Below are 18470 nucleotides of genomic sequence, written 5' to 3'. Positions count from 1 at the left end.
CTTTCGCGTCAACTGAATGTGAAACATTGAATTCACATTGTAGGTACGCAATATTTTTTTCCTCACTATTTATCCTATTGTGTATTTGTATGAACGAATTTTCCACTGTTCTAACGGCATCGCCTGGCACTGCAGCATCGCCCAGAAAGGACGAAATTTAGAGCAAGGTAAGCTTACCACATCGCGACTCGTCATGCCGAAGTTGGTGCACTCGGCGTAAGCGCTGCTATTCAAGTTGCGGGCGTCCTTTTTGAGGACGTAGATCAGGGCCCCCATTTCGAACGACAGGCCCACCAATATATTGTTGTTGATGTACCTCGTCGTGTTGGAGCTCACGAGATGCCAATGGCTCCTCTGCACGAGAATACGTACAAGGTCTGAAGGACAGAGATGGGCCGCAAATGTCTATAATATGCGATACTGAAGTGAAAGAATGATTCAAACATAAAAAAAAATCGTAATGAAAACCGACATAGTCGGACCTCGTTAAAGTAACGCGCGATGTAGTAAACATGCCTTTACAATAAACAGCATTGCCGGGAGTTGCATATGTCCAAACGCGGACGGCCAAAAATACGATACCACAATAAACGAAAACCCCAGAATATTAGCCAAAATAAACGCTGGCCCCGCTTGCAACGACAGAAAGTGGAGCTAGTTGGTGAGGATTCATTATGCAAAACAAGAGGTGAAGCGCGCAGACAGGACACAAGAGTAGAGAACTGGACATCACGAGCCCCGCCTGGGCGGCGCTTTTTGTCGCAAGAACCTTCAGTCTCGGAACAATCCCTATTCTAATATCTGAGCTGTGCTTGTGAGAGGACTATTCACTATTGCCGAATCACCTGCCGAACTATCACCAATTCGCAAATATCCGCGTCACCGTTGTCGCAACCTTTGGTTTGTGGTAAGCTCTGATACAATTTCAGCAACAACATTGCTTACACAGCAAATCAATCGATGATCCTAGCGTTTTGCAGCCGGCTAATGACTCACTTAGCTTTGTGAGAGACGACTAGAAGTATACTCGCGTACAACATTTTGTGGCTAAGAAAGTAAAACTACGGAGGCAAAGCGCGCACAGGTTTTGCCTTCATGGCCACACAAAGTTGTGCGCGAGTATAGTGAGCATTGTGCCCATCCCAGAACCAATAACGCCTGTTCTGAAACCGGAAAACAAAACCCTAGACATGAAACATACAAAAAACGGGGGCTTCGTTCATGTAAGAAATACAAAATATGGACAAAAAAAACAAGCTTATACAAGCATTTTTAGACAGTGAGCTAGCACATAGAAGAATACGACCATCGAAATGCAAAGCACAGCGGCAGTACTCCATGGTCTTGCGCTGTGCGCAGCTATAAAATATCCGCGGGTTTTTTATACCTGCCTTACGTTTCTCATTTCTTTGGTGTGTGGGAATATATTTGCAATGATGAGCGGTAATCAATTTCAAATTTCAGTCGTCAACATCTTTGTAATACTGAAATATCCAGCAAATCCCGTAGACTGTAAGAATGGATGATGGGCTGGTATTGGTTAATGGCAGCAAGGGAAGCTACAGCCCCCTAGGGCCCACACAATTAATAGTTGAGCACGTATTGGTGAAACAAAGACTTAAAATATATTTTAAAAAATAAATATCGGTCATGTAACGCCCCACAGCAAACGTATGAGGCGATCCATGAGAAAATGTGTTTCGAAAAAATTATTACCTAAGTAAAAGATACCATGTACACTCATTTGCGTTTAGCTACTTCGGCGTTGGGGCTTCAAAAAGCATATACAGGAAGGAATTTCAGGAAGCCCGACGCACTAAACATATTAACGCCCTTATGGGAGTTAAAAGGCGTGTGTTCTGCATCTACACTTAGGTCTACACCTTTTTAGCAGCCTTTTCGGCCATAACACCCTATCATAAAGGTGTACACCACACATAATATGTGACTTGGCTCGAAGAAGGGTGTTAAATCGATGACTGAAGGGTGTTCTGGGTAAATCTGGGTACCGTGTAGATGTCCGCGCATTGAGGAATGTAAGTATGTATTGCATTTTTAATGCGAAAGCATTTTATGTCCTTTCAGGCAGAAAAGCTGGCGTTCTCCGCAACAACAATGCATACGAGATCCTGCTCATGCCAATCTTGCCATTTCCCTTGAAAGCATTCAAAAAGCATTCCGAACCGCGCCACCTGTTTTATTATCTCAAATTACTCACATCATTATAGTTTCACGTACGTGAAAAGAACACTAGGTCTACCTGACCGTTGGTTACGTCGTAGATGCTATCTTCTCGGTCTTTTTCATATAATATGCTACTTTAACCCTACTCTTACAGAAAATATTTTCACCACACCAAGTTATATCTCGTCTCACATCGACCGCCAACACGATATTGATGTGCCATTGTTCCTTTTTGCCAAGAACAGCCACTGAATAGAACTGCCTTCCCGCCTCTACAGTATCAATTTTTGACACCACTAATTCAACATCGCCGTTGAGTGTCTTACAGTTTGACTTTCTATTCTTGCCCTGCATTGCAAATATTGTATATTTTCGCCACTTCTTTCTTTTGTGCCTACTATGCCTTGAAATTATAGAGAACAAATAAATAAAATAGGACGTCATCAGCGTCTTGTATGACGTCAGTTGTGATAAAGAAGGTAGTAAATAGAACAACGTTAATTAGGAGCAATTATGGGTAAATAATGCGAAATAATGTGAATTAGGGTGGGATAAATTGGACTAAGGTTCGTACAAAAAATAGCAAGGTGGATTACGGCAGATTAAGGTAGAATTGTGAAGGACACGTGACAATGTATGTACTAACCTACCACGGTCATGCGATAATTGCAAATGTACAACCGTCAAGTGATTAAGTTTTCGCATTCGTAAGTGATTGTCAATTATTTTTCTAGGATTGTGATGTTACTGGCATTACGACCACTCCAAAATGTATCACGGAGAAAAAGTACGCACTTTCATTTACAATTATCGGGCTATTGTGTGCTCACAGTAATATTATCATACAATTGAACACTTCTAAGACAAACAGCGGTAGCAGAATGAAAACACGTGAGCAACTTGCACAAGGCTGCACAAATACGTAGATGCCCTTAATAGCCCAACAAAACGTGGCAAAATTAAAAAAGCTGTCTGTATAAATTGCCGAAAAACAGGGACATGCTGTTAGACGAGCCTCTGCTGTACAATTACATCAACCTACAATTTGCTTGGTGAAGCCATAAAGCAGACATTCATAGCGGCGAGATCATGCGGCAAGTTCTCAAACCCTTATATCCATGTACCTTGCCTAAGTTATTCAGAGTTTTACTAACCTACTGATGTGCTTTCTAAGCGAATCCTCGGACACAGTTTGTAAGGCTCAACCTGTATATTAGGGGCAGGTGTCGTCAAAGCTGTAATTGCTTATCCACAGCATACGCTCTTACAAACGAAGTCTTCAGTCACCTCATGAATGCTTGCACTTCGCCGTAACACGACCAAGATGTGAGCGCCTTTATCGAGCCACAATCTCGCTTAAACTACGCTGTGACCTCGCAAGGTTGCTTGGTTCGGACGCTGCGAGTAATCTAATCGCACCAGCAAAAAAGCGCCGATCGTGTCCCTCACGCTCACGATTTGTGTGCTGTACCCATAGTGATGCGGCACAGACAGCGCCCCCCAAAAATGCTCGGCACGAAACCTAGTAGCAAATACCGGCTCACCGCCCAAGTTAGCGACCACAACGAAACAGCAGCAAGCAGGCGGCCATGCGAGCAAGGAAACCTGTCAGAATAAACGGGCAGCATCAGATGTTCTTTTCTTAAGAATTCGACTGACTTGGGAGCAGCGCAATCTACGTGGCCGCCCCCTGCCCAATGAAAAGTAACCGAAAGGGACGCGACCACGCTGTAGCGTCACGGACATGGAGGAAGTCACGGACAACTAGGCGCGCGGAAGCACGGGGAGGCGGAAGCTGTGCCATCAGTGCATTCGCTGCTTGCGAAAACACCCGTGTACTTAGATTTAGGTGCACGTTAAAGAACCCCAGGTGGTAGGAATTTCGGGAGTCCTCCACTACGGCGTGCTTCATAATAAGAAAGTAGTTTTGGCACGTAAAACCCCATATCTTTTTACTGTACTCTTGCTACATGAAATCTATTGTCTCTATTTCGCCTGTGTTCGCGTCTCGCGCTGTGCAAAATAATTTTAAACGTGTAATTAGTTATGTGCGCGATGTAGAAAAAGATATGGCCCGTGCTTTGTGTATTACTCGTGCCCCACTTCAAAGCAAAGCGTTCGATCGCACTGGAAGCTGACAAGTGCAGTTGCAACGTGCCCGGTGTCGGCGATCGATAGCACTGCCATACTGGAAATTTTCAAGCAAGTGCCCGTTTATTTGGTATTTGTTTCGTGGGTAACGTGTTTTTGTTCGCTCTAGAAGCATCTTACTGGCATCTCGTAGCATAATTCACTCATGTAAGGGCAAGAGTAGCTGCGCTTGTATTAGGGCCCGTTAACTACCTCTATTGCGCCCCGTGTGACAAGTGTTAGTGAAACCTACATCGGGCGTGGTGCGCCTGCATAGTTCCGCTTTGTTTCTCAGCGCTTGAACGTTCATGGATGTGATTCTCTTGTACGTTCAGTGCGGCTTGTTGTAATACGGTTATTCGTACTTAAGTGAAATGTGGTCGGCCATTTTTCTGTCGCGTAGAAAAAGGACGACTGGCTTTGCCACCTTTCGAAAGAACCGGCGCGGTATTGTTTCTCCCTGACGCGGTCGCGTGCAGCTGTTGGTGCTTGCCGGACGCCTTCAGTATGTTTTCGGCTCGCTTTGTGTGTGTGTGTGCGCGCGCTCGGCTCCCCTTGTGTGTGTGTGTGAGAGAGAGAGAGAGAGAGCACGCGCGGACATGCCGGTTTGTATGTGTCGGCGTGTTTGCGTGTGTCTAGTGCGTACTACGTGTTTTGTGAGCGTGTTTGTGTATGCGTGCGTGTGCGCGCATGTTTCTGTGTATGTCGTGTGTGTGCGTGCACCTGTTAGCGTGTCTGTCTGCATGTAAGCGTGTCTGTTTGTGTTTATCAATGTGCGCGTGCGCGCTTTTGTGTCTGCCCTTCGAGAGTGCATATATTTGTGTGTGCGTGCGAGTGCGTATGTACTGCGTAAGGTCGGTAGAGTTTTACTCGCAATAAAACTCTTCATATTTGGTGCAGCGAGTGCTCCCGCCTGAAAGCCGAGTTTAGTTTCAAGCCACCCTGGACAACTGTTGTATGAGGCACCGCTTCTCGGGAGGACAACTGGGAAGGCGTCAGGTATACGCTTCCTCCTTTTTTCCTCCCATGCCCTGATGAATCGATATCTCTGATTGTTATTGTGAAAGCAACTTTACATCTAGAGCATAAATAAATGATTAAGGAATCTGGTAGTGTGTTTCGCCATTACACTAATTCTGATCTTAAAGACGTGAGTTTCCCATTAGGCCACATTTCCGTTGATGCAGACAACCGCTGAAATTGTGAATGACAGGTTATTCGAGACGGCCTACGTATATAGCAATTCTCTTCAGGAGCTTTAATGAATTTTGAAAATTTGAAGTGTTGTGCTTTAGAGGTATCATATACAAGCTTTAGGTCTCAACGTGTAGTTTGCATGCCCTTCGAGAGCTGTCGCCTATAGCCCTATTGAAATTCGTAACTACGGTTTGGAGCACTGTGGAAACTAAAAGGCTTGTGTTGCCTCTCGAGAAAGTGTCTGAGCTGGAAGTGTAGATTGACGAGTTTAGGGTTGGTCACACAAAGGCTTTTTTATGCCTTAGCAGTAGGAGTGTCAAATAATAAAAAGTGCAGTGTGTCAAGCGTGGAAAGCTGCTCATGTGGTAGAGGCTTGTGTGTGTGGTGTGTGTGTGTGTGTGTTGTGTGGGTGCGCGCGCGTGCCAGCGCGCGTGTGTGTGAATTAGCGCCTCACAAGGGAGTATATGTGTGAGTGAGCTACTTCGTTGCTGGTGCCATTTGCCAAGATTTGGCAAGAAAACACAACAATCAATATAACTTGATATAATAAACTATGCAAAGCATGCTGGCACAGTAGCGACAGCCGCATACGAGTATACAAACATACAGCTGCGTGACAATCTTAATGCAGGACTGCAACATCTGTAAGGAGGCTAGCTTCTTTTTCTGTAAGCAGCACAAAGTCCATATTTTGGGCTTTTCTCGTGCAAACCAAAACGAGGCTCATTGCCAGTGATGTTCTCTTTTGTTGTAATAGCATTTGCTTATCTTGAAATTAGAGCGTCATATCTCGCAGGTCATGCAGATGATAGCAGCAGTTTCACAATGCCCAGCCTTGGTGCCCTCCATCAAGAGCAAGCAGCTTGCGTTTACCTTCAGACAGATGGTTGATTTCTTCTTAGAAGCAGTTGGGAAGACATTATATGTAGATATAGGTGTGTAGTGTAATATAATATGCCAAGTTATAATTTATAGGTGAGGTTCCTTGGCGGCCTAAGCTCAATATCATGTGCAGTTGTGTGGTTTTAAATATTGCCGGTGGTACAGTGCATACTGCAAGTATGACTGCAGATCGAAAGTATCACTTGCATTTTCTTGATGGCCTTTCATAATGAGGATTTTTTTGTGGAAGAATATTCACAGAATGCGGCATCGCAGCGTCATATTCTTTATTCAGTGCTAATTTCGCATGACCTTCCTGCTACCAATTTAATTGAAGGAAAGGAATATTTCTTTACTCTCTGCAATGAGCTTTTTATTTGCCCATTGCATTGCACTCTTCTACCTTTAATTTATTCCCATTTCATTCACAAGCCTTTAAAATCGAGCTGTTTTTATTTTGAGTACAATATCAAAATCAAAATGCGCCGGATTGCAATCTAGACTGCAAGGGATTTGAAGAAATTACAAGAAACCAGGACCTCCAGTGGGCGTTACAAAACATTTCCGCAGACAATGCACCTATTGCTTGTGCTGAGCTAGCTGTTCATGAAAATTGCAAGCATATTTCGTTTCACAGAGTTTTGCGGGGTATAGCAGGCCTATCATTGTTTCTAAGGACAACCTTTCCTCATTTGCATCATCAAAATCTGTCTCATGCTTAGTTTTGGAAGAAGTCTTGAAAAATGAATGTTTCATAATTTTTAAACTGCACAAAGTATTGGTGGGGCTTGACAGTTTTCAGACAACTTGACCATGTTGAACCTAGCCATTACAAACGAGAAAAAAAAAGACATGCACAGGAACGCCCATTTAATCAAATCCAATGCTTGTGGTCATTTTCCATGTGGCAAAATGTACTTTTAGGCGAGAGAGGGTGGGTAGCCAATTTACAATGCGACTCAAGCGGGTTGTGTCAACACAGGATCAGAAATGGTTGTGGCTCTGAGGGTCATTGAATATTTGAACGCTTATAAACAACACCCCCCCCCCCTTGAGGAGTAACCATGCAGTATGTTTCGGGCGGTAAAGATGATTGTTTTAGAAGACAAGAAATTTGAGGCTCTAGTTGAGAGGCTGCAGAAAGGACCATGTAAATTGTCGCACATTAACATAAGCTGCGTAGGAGGGGCATCACAGTTTCGAGCATAAAGTAGAATTTGGGAGCATGAGGAAGGATCATAGGTTTAAATAAGGGAATAATACTTGTTAGCGTATTGCCAAGCTAACCCATCGAAAGAAGGGGGCGTGCTCTAAAAATAATAGTAGACAGCACATGCTAAATTTTCCAGGAAAGTACGCCGAAATGCCAATTCTTACTAAATTAGTAAATTAGTAAATAAGAAATACACAATGAATTTTTGGATACAGAAAGCGTCTTATAAACTGCATCGCAGAGTTGGAGATCGTTGGGCTGGATATATGTATTGCAGGGCAAATGAGGATGCCAGTGGGGGTTTCCTCATCTTCATTTTGTGCGCACTCTGTAAAACAGTACTCTTTGTCTCCTAGTGTAATAATGTTGTGTAAAAAGTTATTTTTTTTGTCTCGTGCTTCTCAGTCTTAACGTGCCATATCCCCTGTAAGGTTGTCCGCGGCAGTACATATAAAGTGTGATGCACAGACATATTTCAGATTTCATAATGGCAATTTTATGTTAAGGTAACATACACACTCTTCCTTATCTCTTTTTAAGAGATGTCATTGGTAGTGTCTCTAAATTTTATTCACTCTTGTTTTCTATGGTGAAAACGCTACTGTAAATTTATTTGACTTTGCTGCTGTACGTGCCATGTTGTATTCACAATGACATAGTGGTTTAGTGTTCACAGTAACACGCAATTCCTAAATTTGCAAAATAGAAATTTCTCCTACCTTTCATTTGTCTTGTCCAGTTGCCTAAGCTGGGCATTGTGCCGTCACATCAATTAAGTTGGTTACTTTCAGGACATTGTTACCTTATCAAGTTTTCCGCGGTGTACACGTGTAATTGCACAGACTGAAATTCCCAATTCTCTTAATTTGCTACTGCAGGATGCAAGATTCCAGCAACGACATGCTCTGCATTTATTGCTCAAGATGCTCAGAGAATGGAGTCCCTGCATCTCATGCTTAACCGTGAACAGTATTTTTGCATTTTTGCAGCTCAAATGTGTACTATATGTTTTCTAATTTGGATCAGTTAATATACCCTGTTCAGTATGATAAAAAATGACGTACAGTACGAAGGACAAGGACTGCGAGAGACGACGTACACTGCGCTGACTGCCAACAATATTTTATTGCGTTGCCACATCGTGTGTACATGTACAAGAGGGGCAATGTGCAGAAAATGAAAGGCAGTCCCAAGGGGTATTCAGCAGCAAGTCGCTGTACTAAGAACATGGTCACTTGAAAAAAGAACATCGTAATGTCTATCTGTTTAGATACAAGACTGCACTAGGGGTCAGCGTGATAGAGGGGGCACTAACGCACACACTACCCAGTTTTCTGGTGAAAACAGCTTCAATAATTTACCGGGTGAGCTGTGTCTCACTAAAGCTTCCGTATTTTGAAAGAGAGGCATGCAGCCACAGTCCCGGCAATGGTTGCCCAAGTGGCCTTGAACAGTGTTATGGACGTTGTTATAGTGCTTTCTTAAAAGGTTGTTTAGGCACCTGCCTGTCTGTCCAAGATACTTAGTGCCTCAAAACAGGGGAATTTGGTGAACTACATTCCTTGCACATATCACAAGACGTTTTCCGTGCCCGACAGAGCAACAACTCTGACTCTGTTTAGGCGTGTTTACACGCCTACAGAGCCTTGCCAGTTTTTCCTATCACTATCACTCAGTGGCGGCTCAAGGCATGATCCTATACAACATAAAAAGGAATGGTGTTTGTGTAGGGTCATGCCTGGCGCCGCTACTAAGTGATATTTATCTAGCTCATCATGATAGCAGTATTCAAGGTTACCGAGATGCGTCTCCTGTTGTTAAAGTGTGCAGGTTTGTGGACGACTACCTGGTATTTAATGATTGCACTGATCACACTTTCGATCCTGCTGCCCTCGGGAGTCATTGAGATCTTTGAGAAAGAGATGCAGCCTCGAGAACTAATGCATGAGGTAGGTCCCTATTGTTGATTCCTTGTGCTTTCTAGATATCAGGCTGTGCCTTGCAAGCAAACATGTTTGCTTGTGCTTCGAACCGAGAAGTAAGAAGTCACTCTTGCCCTTTATCTACGCACATTCAAAGCCCGTTAAGTGAGGTATTAAAAGTGCTGCCTGATTATCAGCCTCAATAAATCTCGCTCGCACGAGATGCAACACAGTCTTGCTGCGCAGGTTGATCGCCTTTCTTGGGCTGGCTACCCTTTGGCCTTAATTCCAGCCATAGCGGAACAGCTTCTGAGGTGCACAAAACGTGATGAGCCCGCTTAGTCAAGGAAATAGCTGGTTGAAAGACACAAGGTTGCAGTGCTATCGTATGTGCATGATGTCTCCCATAGGCTAAAAAAGATTGGGCACCATGCAGGAATCGCAGTCGTTTTCTCAGCCACGGGAAAGCAGAAAAGGCTCTGTAAGCGTCTAAAGGCGCCTAAACTGCGTCAGGGTTGTTGCTCTGTCGGGCACAGAAAACGTTTGGCGACATGCGCAACGAATATGGCTTACCTAATTCCCCTGTTTTGCAGTACTAAATTTGTTGGACAGACAGGTAAGTGCTTAAACGATCGTTTAAGAGAGCACTTTATCAACGTCCATAACACTGTTCAAGGCAACTTGGGCATTCATTGCCGGGACTGTGGCTGCGTGCCCCTGTTTGAAGATACGGAAGTTTCAGCCAGACACAGCTCATCCGGGCAATTATAGAAGCTGATTTCACCAGAAAACAGGGTAGTCTGTGTCAGTGCCCCCTCTATCACGCTCACCCCTAGTGAAGTCTTGTGCCTTAAGAGATAGAAATCGTAATGTTTTTTTTTATGTGACCACGTTCTGAGTACAATGACCTGCTGTTAGACACCCGTTGTGACTGTTTCATATTCGGCGCATGCCCGCTCTTATATATATATATATATATATATATATATATATAATGTGACAACACAACAAAATATAGTTGGAACTCAGTGCAATGTATGTCGTCTCTCGCAGTCCTTGTCCTTCGCGCTGTACGTCATTATTTATCATGAATTGCCTGCTATCCCAAGGAACCACCCTAGTTTAGTATATTTATGATGTTTGATACGACCATTTCTTGCTGACAAATGTTACCAATGTGATATTTAACTTGAACTTATGCATGACTACTTGTGCTGTGTTCTTTAAGTAACAAGAGTATGATAGATTTAGGAAACCCTATTTGTTAATTTGCATACTCACATGCTACAGCAAGACCTAACCTTGTATTACTACATCTAAATGCAAATTATTTTCGAACATACTATGTATTAAAACACTCTCCACCTTTTGTGTTCAGCGAAATTGTTTATTCAACAGTGGTTTGTTTTTATCAGGCCTTCTAGTGCACTTTGCACCCGAAAAAATAGTAGTAACAGTGGAAGATTCAATCTTTTGAATTATAGTAAGAACCCATTTTGAAAACACATATTGTGTAACAAATCAGTGCCTTGGGGTTACAAAACAAAAATTTATAGAAAGTGGAATTGTAGTTAGAAAATCTGCTACACTGCACCTTTAGCCCAGAGAAAACCTGTTTCTCAAAAGAAGAAAAACTATGTAGGCAATAGAAATTCTACATATTTTTTGTGTTCAAGTAATCTTGTTGGAAAGAGAAAATTAGCAATAATGCTCCTGGCTTAAACCTTACTTGAAGCACGTCTATGCTTTCAAAGCATTCAGTCTGAAAAATGTTGGCCAGTTATGCTTTGCATCGACTTTCCAAACTTTTCATAATGCTTTGTGACTAGATTAGTGTACAAAATAACAGGCGTCTTTCTTGTGCGTTAGCTCTTCATTTTATTCACTTTTCTAATTCAACTTTGCAATGTCCCTTTCTTTTGCGACATTAAAACTTGAATTTTCTTTCATTGGAACTTAGTACTGAGCATTTATTCCTGTATGTGGCCCAAAACACTGCGAGGTCAACTCAGGCTCTTTCAGTGCTGCTATACATAGTTGCTTATCTAATAAGAACAGATTTCATCAATACATATATTGTAGATGCCTTTGTGGGAAATGTACATCTTCTTGTACTTACCAATGTTTTTGGTTATGGTGCATGTTTAAATTTCATGTGATTTATGTATATCTTGTACTCTGTAGTGTAGCATGCAATAAATATATTTACATTTTTCTTGAAAATGCAGCATATAACTTAGCAGTCTGTGTTGCATGTTATGTGGATCTGGTAATCGTGGTAACCGTTGGTGTTGATATACATGCTCAAAAGTGTCAAATTTGTGCAGCGAATACAGGTTTTGCAATATACACCATGAATTACTAATATGTAATGTGATCCACACGTATACGTGTTGTGTATGCCCATCGAAGCTTCAAGGCCGGCTGATGGACGGTGCGTTTCGTAGCCGAACTTGAACCTTCTGGCACACGCGAGAGTTACGCGTGGATCACTGTACATAGTAGTAATTGAAGGCGTGTACTGCCGACCCTGCCTTCCAAACACACCAAAATAAAAGGGTTTACAGCCTTCCAACACCCACATAGATGGGTGTTAATTTGGACTAGCACCCTTACAACCTAAACTTATTTTGTTGGGCACCCTTCCTTTAGGGTGCTATAATTTGACCCCAACTGAAGGGTGTAGGCAACAGCAACCTTGGGGGGTTCGTCTGGCGACACACTGATTTACACCCTTAAGGATGTTAAAATGTTTAGTGTGTAGCTTGTTCGATGTTCGGGATATGCGTCTAGGGTCGGCGATAAAATATGCATTTCATTTTGTGGTTCAGTCCTTTTATCTATTGGAGTGAAAACTTTCGTAGCGACGCTAATTTCTCGCCAACAGATCTCTTCTGGGCTGCAGAGGAAAAATGCTAGGTTCCATCACACTCTAGGATTCATTTGCTGTTAATAATTTTGCAGGAAGCCGGTGTGTCTACTATCACCCAAGATTCCCCAAAGTGTGATAAAATGCGCAACATATCCGCGTAGGGGGAGCGAAGCCTGCTAGCGGACTGTTTGTGTGTTGACAAAGCACAGCGACGGTACGGCGGTGAAGACATGACGGCTGACTCATTTTGCGCCAGCGAAGAAACGTTACAATTTGTTGAACATTATGTGGAAAATTCTTTTTACAGCCAAGCTGTTACCTATCGGATCTCTCTGAATGAGCTGTGTGCGTGGTCTCATGGGGGAGGAGGTGGGGGCATCTGCGCTGGATAACGTCCGTAAAGTTGACAAAGAAGATAACGAACGATAGTACGGCGGATGAGAATCGAAGGGCACGTGATTTCACCGCGCGTAGCACCTGCGCAGTGGGGGAGTGCACTCGCATTGGCCGCTGTTACTACCGGCTGCGTCTGCTTTGGTCTGCCCTCATCGCAACAGCGCGGTAGTTGTGGCGGGAAAGCACGAGGATGTGCGACACGGTAGCCGCCGCATGGTCTAAAAATGGGGTTGTGCATTACAGATGTAGACAACTACTGCTGCACCTCCAACAAAAACGGCGAAAGTGGGAAGGTCGCGCATTGTGCGCATGGCAAATAAACAAGCCGAGTACGAGGAGAGACGTCGACAAGCAGAGACGCGACCATAACCAATGACAACGTGTATATGCGAATGTGGAGAATGCAGCCAGTGGCTTTGCCTCCTAAGCACATCAGCGAGACCAGATGCGCGTGACGCGGCCAATGGTCCACGTCAAGCTTGGTCGTTCGATATTAAAGTGGAAAGGTGCGCGAGTTGGTATACATTGATAATGGTAACAGCGCGAACGAGGTGACGACGGAGTGAAAGGACACAAGACGAGCGCTGACTCACAGCTAAGTTTACTGTAACACACATCAGGCATATAAACGACACAGGCGATCACATGGTCAATCGAGGAACGCACAACCAGGCCACGTGTATACAGGACATCTGTTATCGTATCGAGCTATCTAGGTACGTTAATTCCTGCTGAGAAAGCGCGATAGAAGGCTCGCTAATGCACCACGTGCCATTTCGCTCAATGTGGGCTGCTTCCACGACTAATCTGGTGGATAGATCAGTATGCCTAAACGAAATTATTGTCTCTTTGAGCAGAAGCTTACCCTTACATTGCCGGCAATTGGGAGCCACATGCACATAATCATTCTTGTCCAAGGACAATGCATGCTCTCGAAGTATTACATTGATGCACCGGCTGGTTTGCCCGATGTATACTCGCGTACACATGAGCGCGAAAGAGTTTACCACATTGGTAGTCCCGCGTACATACTTATTAACATGTTTCATTTTGCACCTTACGTTAGAATTCCATTCTGCGCCACTTACTCGCCTTTCGACTGCCGGACAAGTAGCACTCAGTAGCACTATGGCGGTCATGGAATGCTTTTTTCATTTGTCCAACGCGCGTTGGCACGATGAAGTGACCAAAGAAATTTGCAAGCAAAGCAAATGCTGCTCGCAAATTAGACCTTAAAAGGACCCTCACCATTCCAATCGGACTTTTGGTTTTGGAGTGTAGCTATCTAACCAAGCGAGTGATAGTGGAATGATCTGACCAGCGAGATACCTGATCCGCCTCCAGTTGCCTCGACGCCCGCGACGCTCGATGAGTCGCCTCCGTTCTGCAGCACTTTAGCCTAAATGATGTTTTCTTCGAATCCGTGCCTTATTTGCGGCTGCCTTCCTCTGCCGAGAAAGACACATTTCTGCATGCCCTATAGACCGTTTTATCACCGGCGTCAGCATATTGCAACGCAGTGGCGCCATCTATGGGCAGTCGGCATGCTGCGTTGGGTGATCGCTCGGTCTTGCATGGCAGGGATACGCTCGGCGGAAGTTTCTGGTGTTCGTTTTCGCGTTGGTGCAGTCTATTTAGTATTACGTGGCTTCTTCTACGTGGTAAACAGTTCTGTGATACGTACTGAAGTGGTTTAAGTCGGCATTAGCGGACCTTTCGCTGGCGTTGAGGTGGATGGAGCACGCAGCGCCATGTGTGCGCGCGTGTTTCAGCGTACAATCGGCCTCGGAGCTCAATTGTGCACTTCTGAATGTTCCATTCACTAACGTGACATTGTTTCAGTATTATCCCCTAGTTCTGTGCTCCAGTTTAGGAGCAATGAAACATACGCGACGATTGTAACCGCGGGAATACCGTTCTGCTACGATAAGTGCTGTACTGTTATACCTTGACAAGCATTCAGACTGTCAGCTGCAGATTGCACTACGTGACTACTCGGTTCGGGGGATGACGATTCCACCCATGAATAAAATAGTTTGGGTAGTGCTAACAGCATGCCTTGCAGTGTGAACTATACTTGCCCGGCAAAGTGACCGTTTACGAACTGCGCGAGCGTGCTAAGCAGTGGTACGTAGGTGCTGGATTACAGATACCTTTGTTCTATATAGCGCATGGTACAGACACACGGCATCAATAATTATAGATTTATAAACGCTGTGCAGCGTGACTATGCGAGGTCGTATTGCGGCGTTAGCCCGTTCGCTCTTTACTTTTCGAGAAAGAGGATGATTATAATTTTTTTTTCGGTTGTGTTCGTTCCATTCTCTACGACGCACTCACACGTATATCGAAAATCTCGTCCCCTAAAATACACATCGCATTCTTTTTATGCCATACCTCTAATATGTAATGGCTTAGTACGATCTAAAACATCCCGAAATCGAAATCGCGACGGCAAAACATTCAACCAGCGCAGCGCCGGATCGCCCATGTCAGAGAGGAGGAAGGGTTCGCCGCGTGGCCTTTCCTCCTCGCCCGATGAAAAGGTGTATTGCCAGGGCATCGAACCGAAAAAAGAAATACCGGTTTGGTTTGGCCTTGCGTTTAACGTACTCCGATTTCGTTTCAGCTCAGTTCCCACTGGGAGAGAGGATAATAATGATGTGTGAACCATATCGAAACATTGGATTAGTCCTTGACCCTGTTCACCGAAGTTTATGTGATTGTGCAACGTGACGACACGCTTCATAGGGTTGTTAGACCCGTCTGCATGACACTTGAGCAACTTCTGTCAGAAAGAGGTGCAAATGGGGCTCCTGTACCACGATGGACGAGAATTATTATACACTTACATCAGGCATACACACACTGACAGCCATCTTACGCAGGGACAATGTTAAAGTGGCTGCGGTGCATCTTCCGTTTACAAAGACATGTGATTACTGCGTTTGCCTTTATTATCCCCTCTACTAAGCTTGCCCTAACCGTAAAAAAATAATCTTCAAAAAGTGTAAACTACGGATATCGGCATTTGTGAAAGCAGAAACTCTCGATCACAAGCAAATTATCATAAAGCTTCCTTGTTTTGTCTTGAACGTATTCAAAAATTTAAAGACAGTGCTAAGCCTAATACAGTATAACATATGCACAAGGACATCGAATTCCTTGAAGAAATTACCTTGAACTTCCACATCTGGTCCGTTCGAATAAGCAAGCTTATGTCGACTCGGGTGCCCAATAAAGCAAAACCATGCCAACCTCCTGACGTGAAATTTACGGAACCGCCGACGCAAGCATCGGGTTGTGACCCGCAACGCAGACTGCACCTCCCAATCAAAGGCTGTCATTGTTTACTTGCGGTGACTTTGTCTGCCTTCAAACGAAATAGCCTCGCCTACCTTAATAGGTTTTTCATATATAATTTGCTGACAAAAGGCGAGGAGCACTCAGAAGTTCAGGCCGTTTTGGTCGGGCCGAGCTGGCGCAGTGAAATTTGATACCCGGAGGAGGAGTATGGTGTCCGTGTTAGTGATTGGCCCCCTTCCTTTTGCTTAGCCTGCGCTGGCTGGTCGAAAAATCGTAGCGGTGTTCTTGGGAAGGTTAAATGCCGGTTAAAGGCATTCTCAACGTAGCTGAGTTGGCAGAGCCATGTCGGAAACCTACCAAAAGGGCTGGGCCACGTTAGACTGCCACGCGAACATTGATCTTCTAGGCAAATAAATGAATTATATCTGGCAGGAAGGAGTAGCCAGTGCCAGAGCAATTCGTGGGGAGCCATCCTCTATTCCTTTCGGAACATGGCTTTCTTCAGATGTACCAAAAGAAGTGACGTCTTGTTCATCATAACCGAGAGGCATAATGACGCTCCTCAATTGCGTGCACATAACTTTGACGTGCTCAGATTGTGTAATTTGCGACGTCACCGTACAGAGGGTGAAGTGCACGCAGCCAGGAATCATTTGAGCAATAACGGTGGGATACGCCAAGAACTTGTTGAATAGAAAATAATTTTTTTTGTTTGGTCCGATAGCCATGATTGGTATGTTCCCATCGTATTAAATTTAGTTTTGGCGCGTTTCGTGCCTTCGCGTCACAGACAGGCGAATTGGGTTAGACCAAAATACGTTGAACCAATCGCGCAGGGCTAATTGCGTAAATGGAATAGAAAGTCTGTAGAATAGCTCTACGGTAAAGCGCCCCTGCCTTCAATCCTGTAATGGCCATTATGTCGGCAAAGAACTGCTTCTCATACATGAACTTGTGCACAAACAGGTTCTTACATGGAGTTTCCGTGAGCTGCTGCCAGAGCTAAAGGAACTTTTATAGCTTTAATATCATGCTCCGAATCATCTAATTGGCCCACCCACTTGACCTTAACAATGTTCAGCCGTCTTTCCTATGTGCCATTCGAGCTACCAAATATATTGAGATCATTTACAATGGTTTGCTATGTTGGCACTATATTTTAGAAGTACTGCGAGCCTTGTTGCTAGTCCTTAAGGAGGAGTGGGCATTTTGAGCAGAAAAGAATTATCAAACAAGATATCAGACACTGAACAATACACTCTATAACAAATAGCCAAATAAACATGTGCTAGCACCATATCATCATCATCATCATCATCAGCAGCAGCAGCAGCAGCAGCATCATCATCATCTTCTATTCATCATTAGATTTGACGGGCACAGCCAAGGGATGAAAGCTATGGTTTATTCATAGGCGCAGAAAGAAATGATGAAACATTAGGGTAATCGACAATTGTGGTGGGTGATGCGTTCCCTTCGTAAAACGTACGCGGGAAAAGGGAATTTTTAAACGTTTGAATCCCGCACGGACAATATCTAACATTTCTGTTGTGATAAAAGCGCGTGCAGCGGTGGCTAGCCACTAGAACATATAATGTTTTATCAATTCCTAATTTACTGGTATAGAGCAAGCTGAAAATTTTCAGTCTCTCCTGGTACCACCTTGTTGCAAGGCTTTCCACTTTTGCAGCTTCTAGAAGAGATAATGGGGATGTGCGCCTGCCGTACGAATTGAAATAAACATAGCTGACATTCTCTAGACATTCCCAATTTTCTTGGCGTTGGTTATTGTGCTTGGATCCCACAATATCGCAGTTTACTCTAGACTGGGTCGGATAAATGTTTTATATGCTAAAAGTTTAGCTTCGGGTGAACCGTTTACTACTCATCACCTAAAAAGGCTACTTCTTTTATTCCTTTATTATATATGTATACAGCAGTAATGAATTACTTCATTGCAATAGTGGGGAAAAAGCAGGCGCGTGAACAGGCAATTGGCAACTACGGCGTTGATTCTAGAAACGCTATAGGAGAGATGCTGGTAGAATTCGCAGAAAGCAATAAGCTGAGAATAAGGAACACCTTTTTCAGGAAACACAGCAAGAGAAAGTGGACCTGGAAAATCCCTCATGGTGAAAAAGGAATGAAATTGCTTTCATACTTTCTGCAGATTGCAGCATAGTGCGGGATGTAGAAGTGATAGGTAGGGTAAAGGTAGGGCTAGGATTCACCTAAATGTGAGCAGAGAAGAAGAAAAATTGGTCAAGAAAAAGCAGATCAACATAGAGGCAGTAAGGGTGAAAGCAGACAAATTTTGGCTGGTTCGCAAGTCAAGATTCAAGTTCGCAAGTCAGCCTCTACAGTCTGT

At 43.9% G+C, this 18470-nt stretch overlaps 1 protein-coding gene across 8 annotated transcripts in view; it reads right to left on the bottom strand.

The window, feature by feature from the left end:
- LOC135918272 (uncharacterized) overlaps positions 1-18470 on the bottom strand; it is a 153946-nt gene that overhangs the window by 14929 nt on the left and 120547 nt on the right. For 4 of the 8 annotated variants that reach the window (XM_070532833.1, XM_070532832.1, XM_070532835.1 and 1 more), the window contains one exon: positions 178-354. The exons of 2 other annotated variants lie outside the window; for them this stretch is intronic. In XM_070532833.1, the coding sequence (XP_070388934.1) occupies positions 178-354 (177 nt within the window). Of the gene's footprint in view, positions 1-177; positions 378-18470 lie in introns of those variants that run through there. 2 more of the 8 variants (XM_070532834.1, XM_070532838.1) reach the window with 2 other exon arrangements.

This window comes from Dermacentor albipictus, chromosome 2, assembly GCF_038994185.2.
Source record: "Dermacentor albipictus isolate Rhodes 1998 colony chromosome 2, USDA_Dalb.pri_finalv2, whole genome shotgun sequence".
Taxonomy (NCBI): domain Eukaryota; kingdom Metazoa; phylum Arthropoda; class Arachnida; order Ixodida; family Ixodidae; genus Dermacentor; species Dermacentor albipictus.
This window is presented reverse-complemented; position numbering and strand designations above follow the sequence as displayed.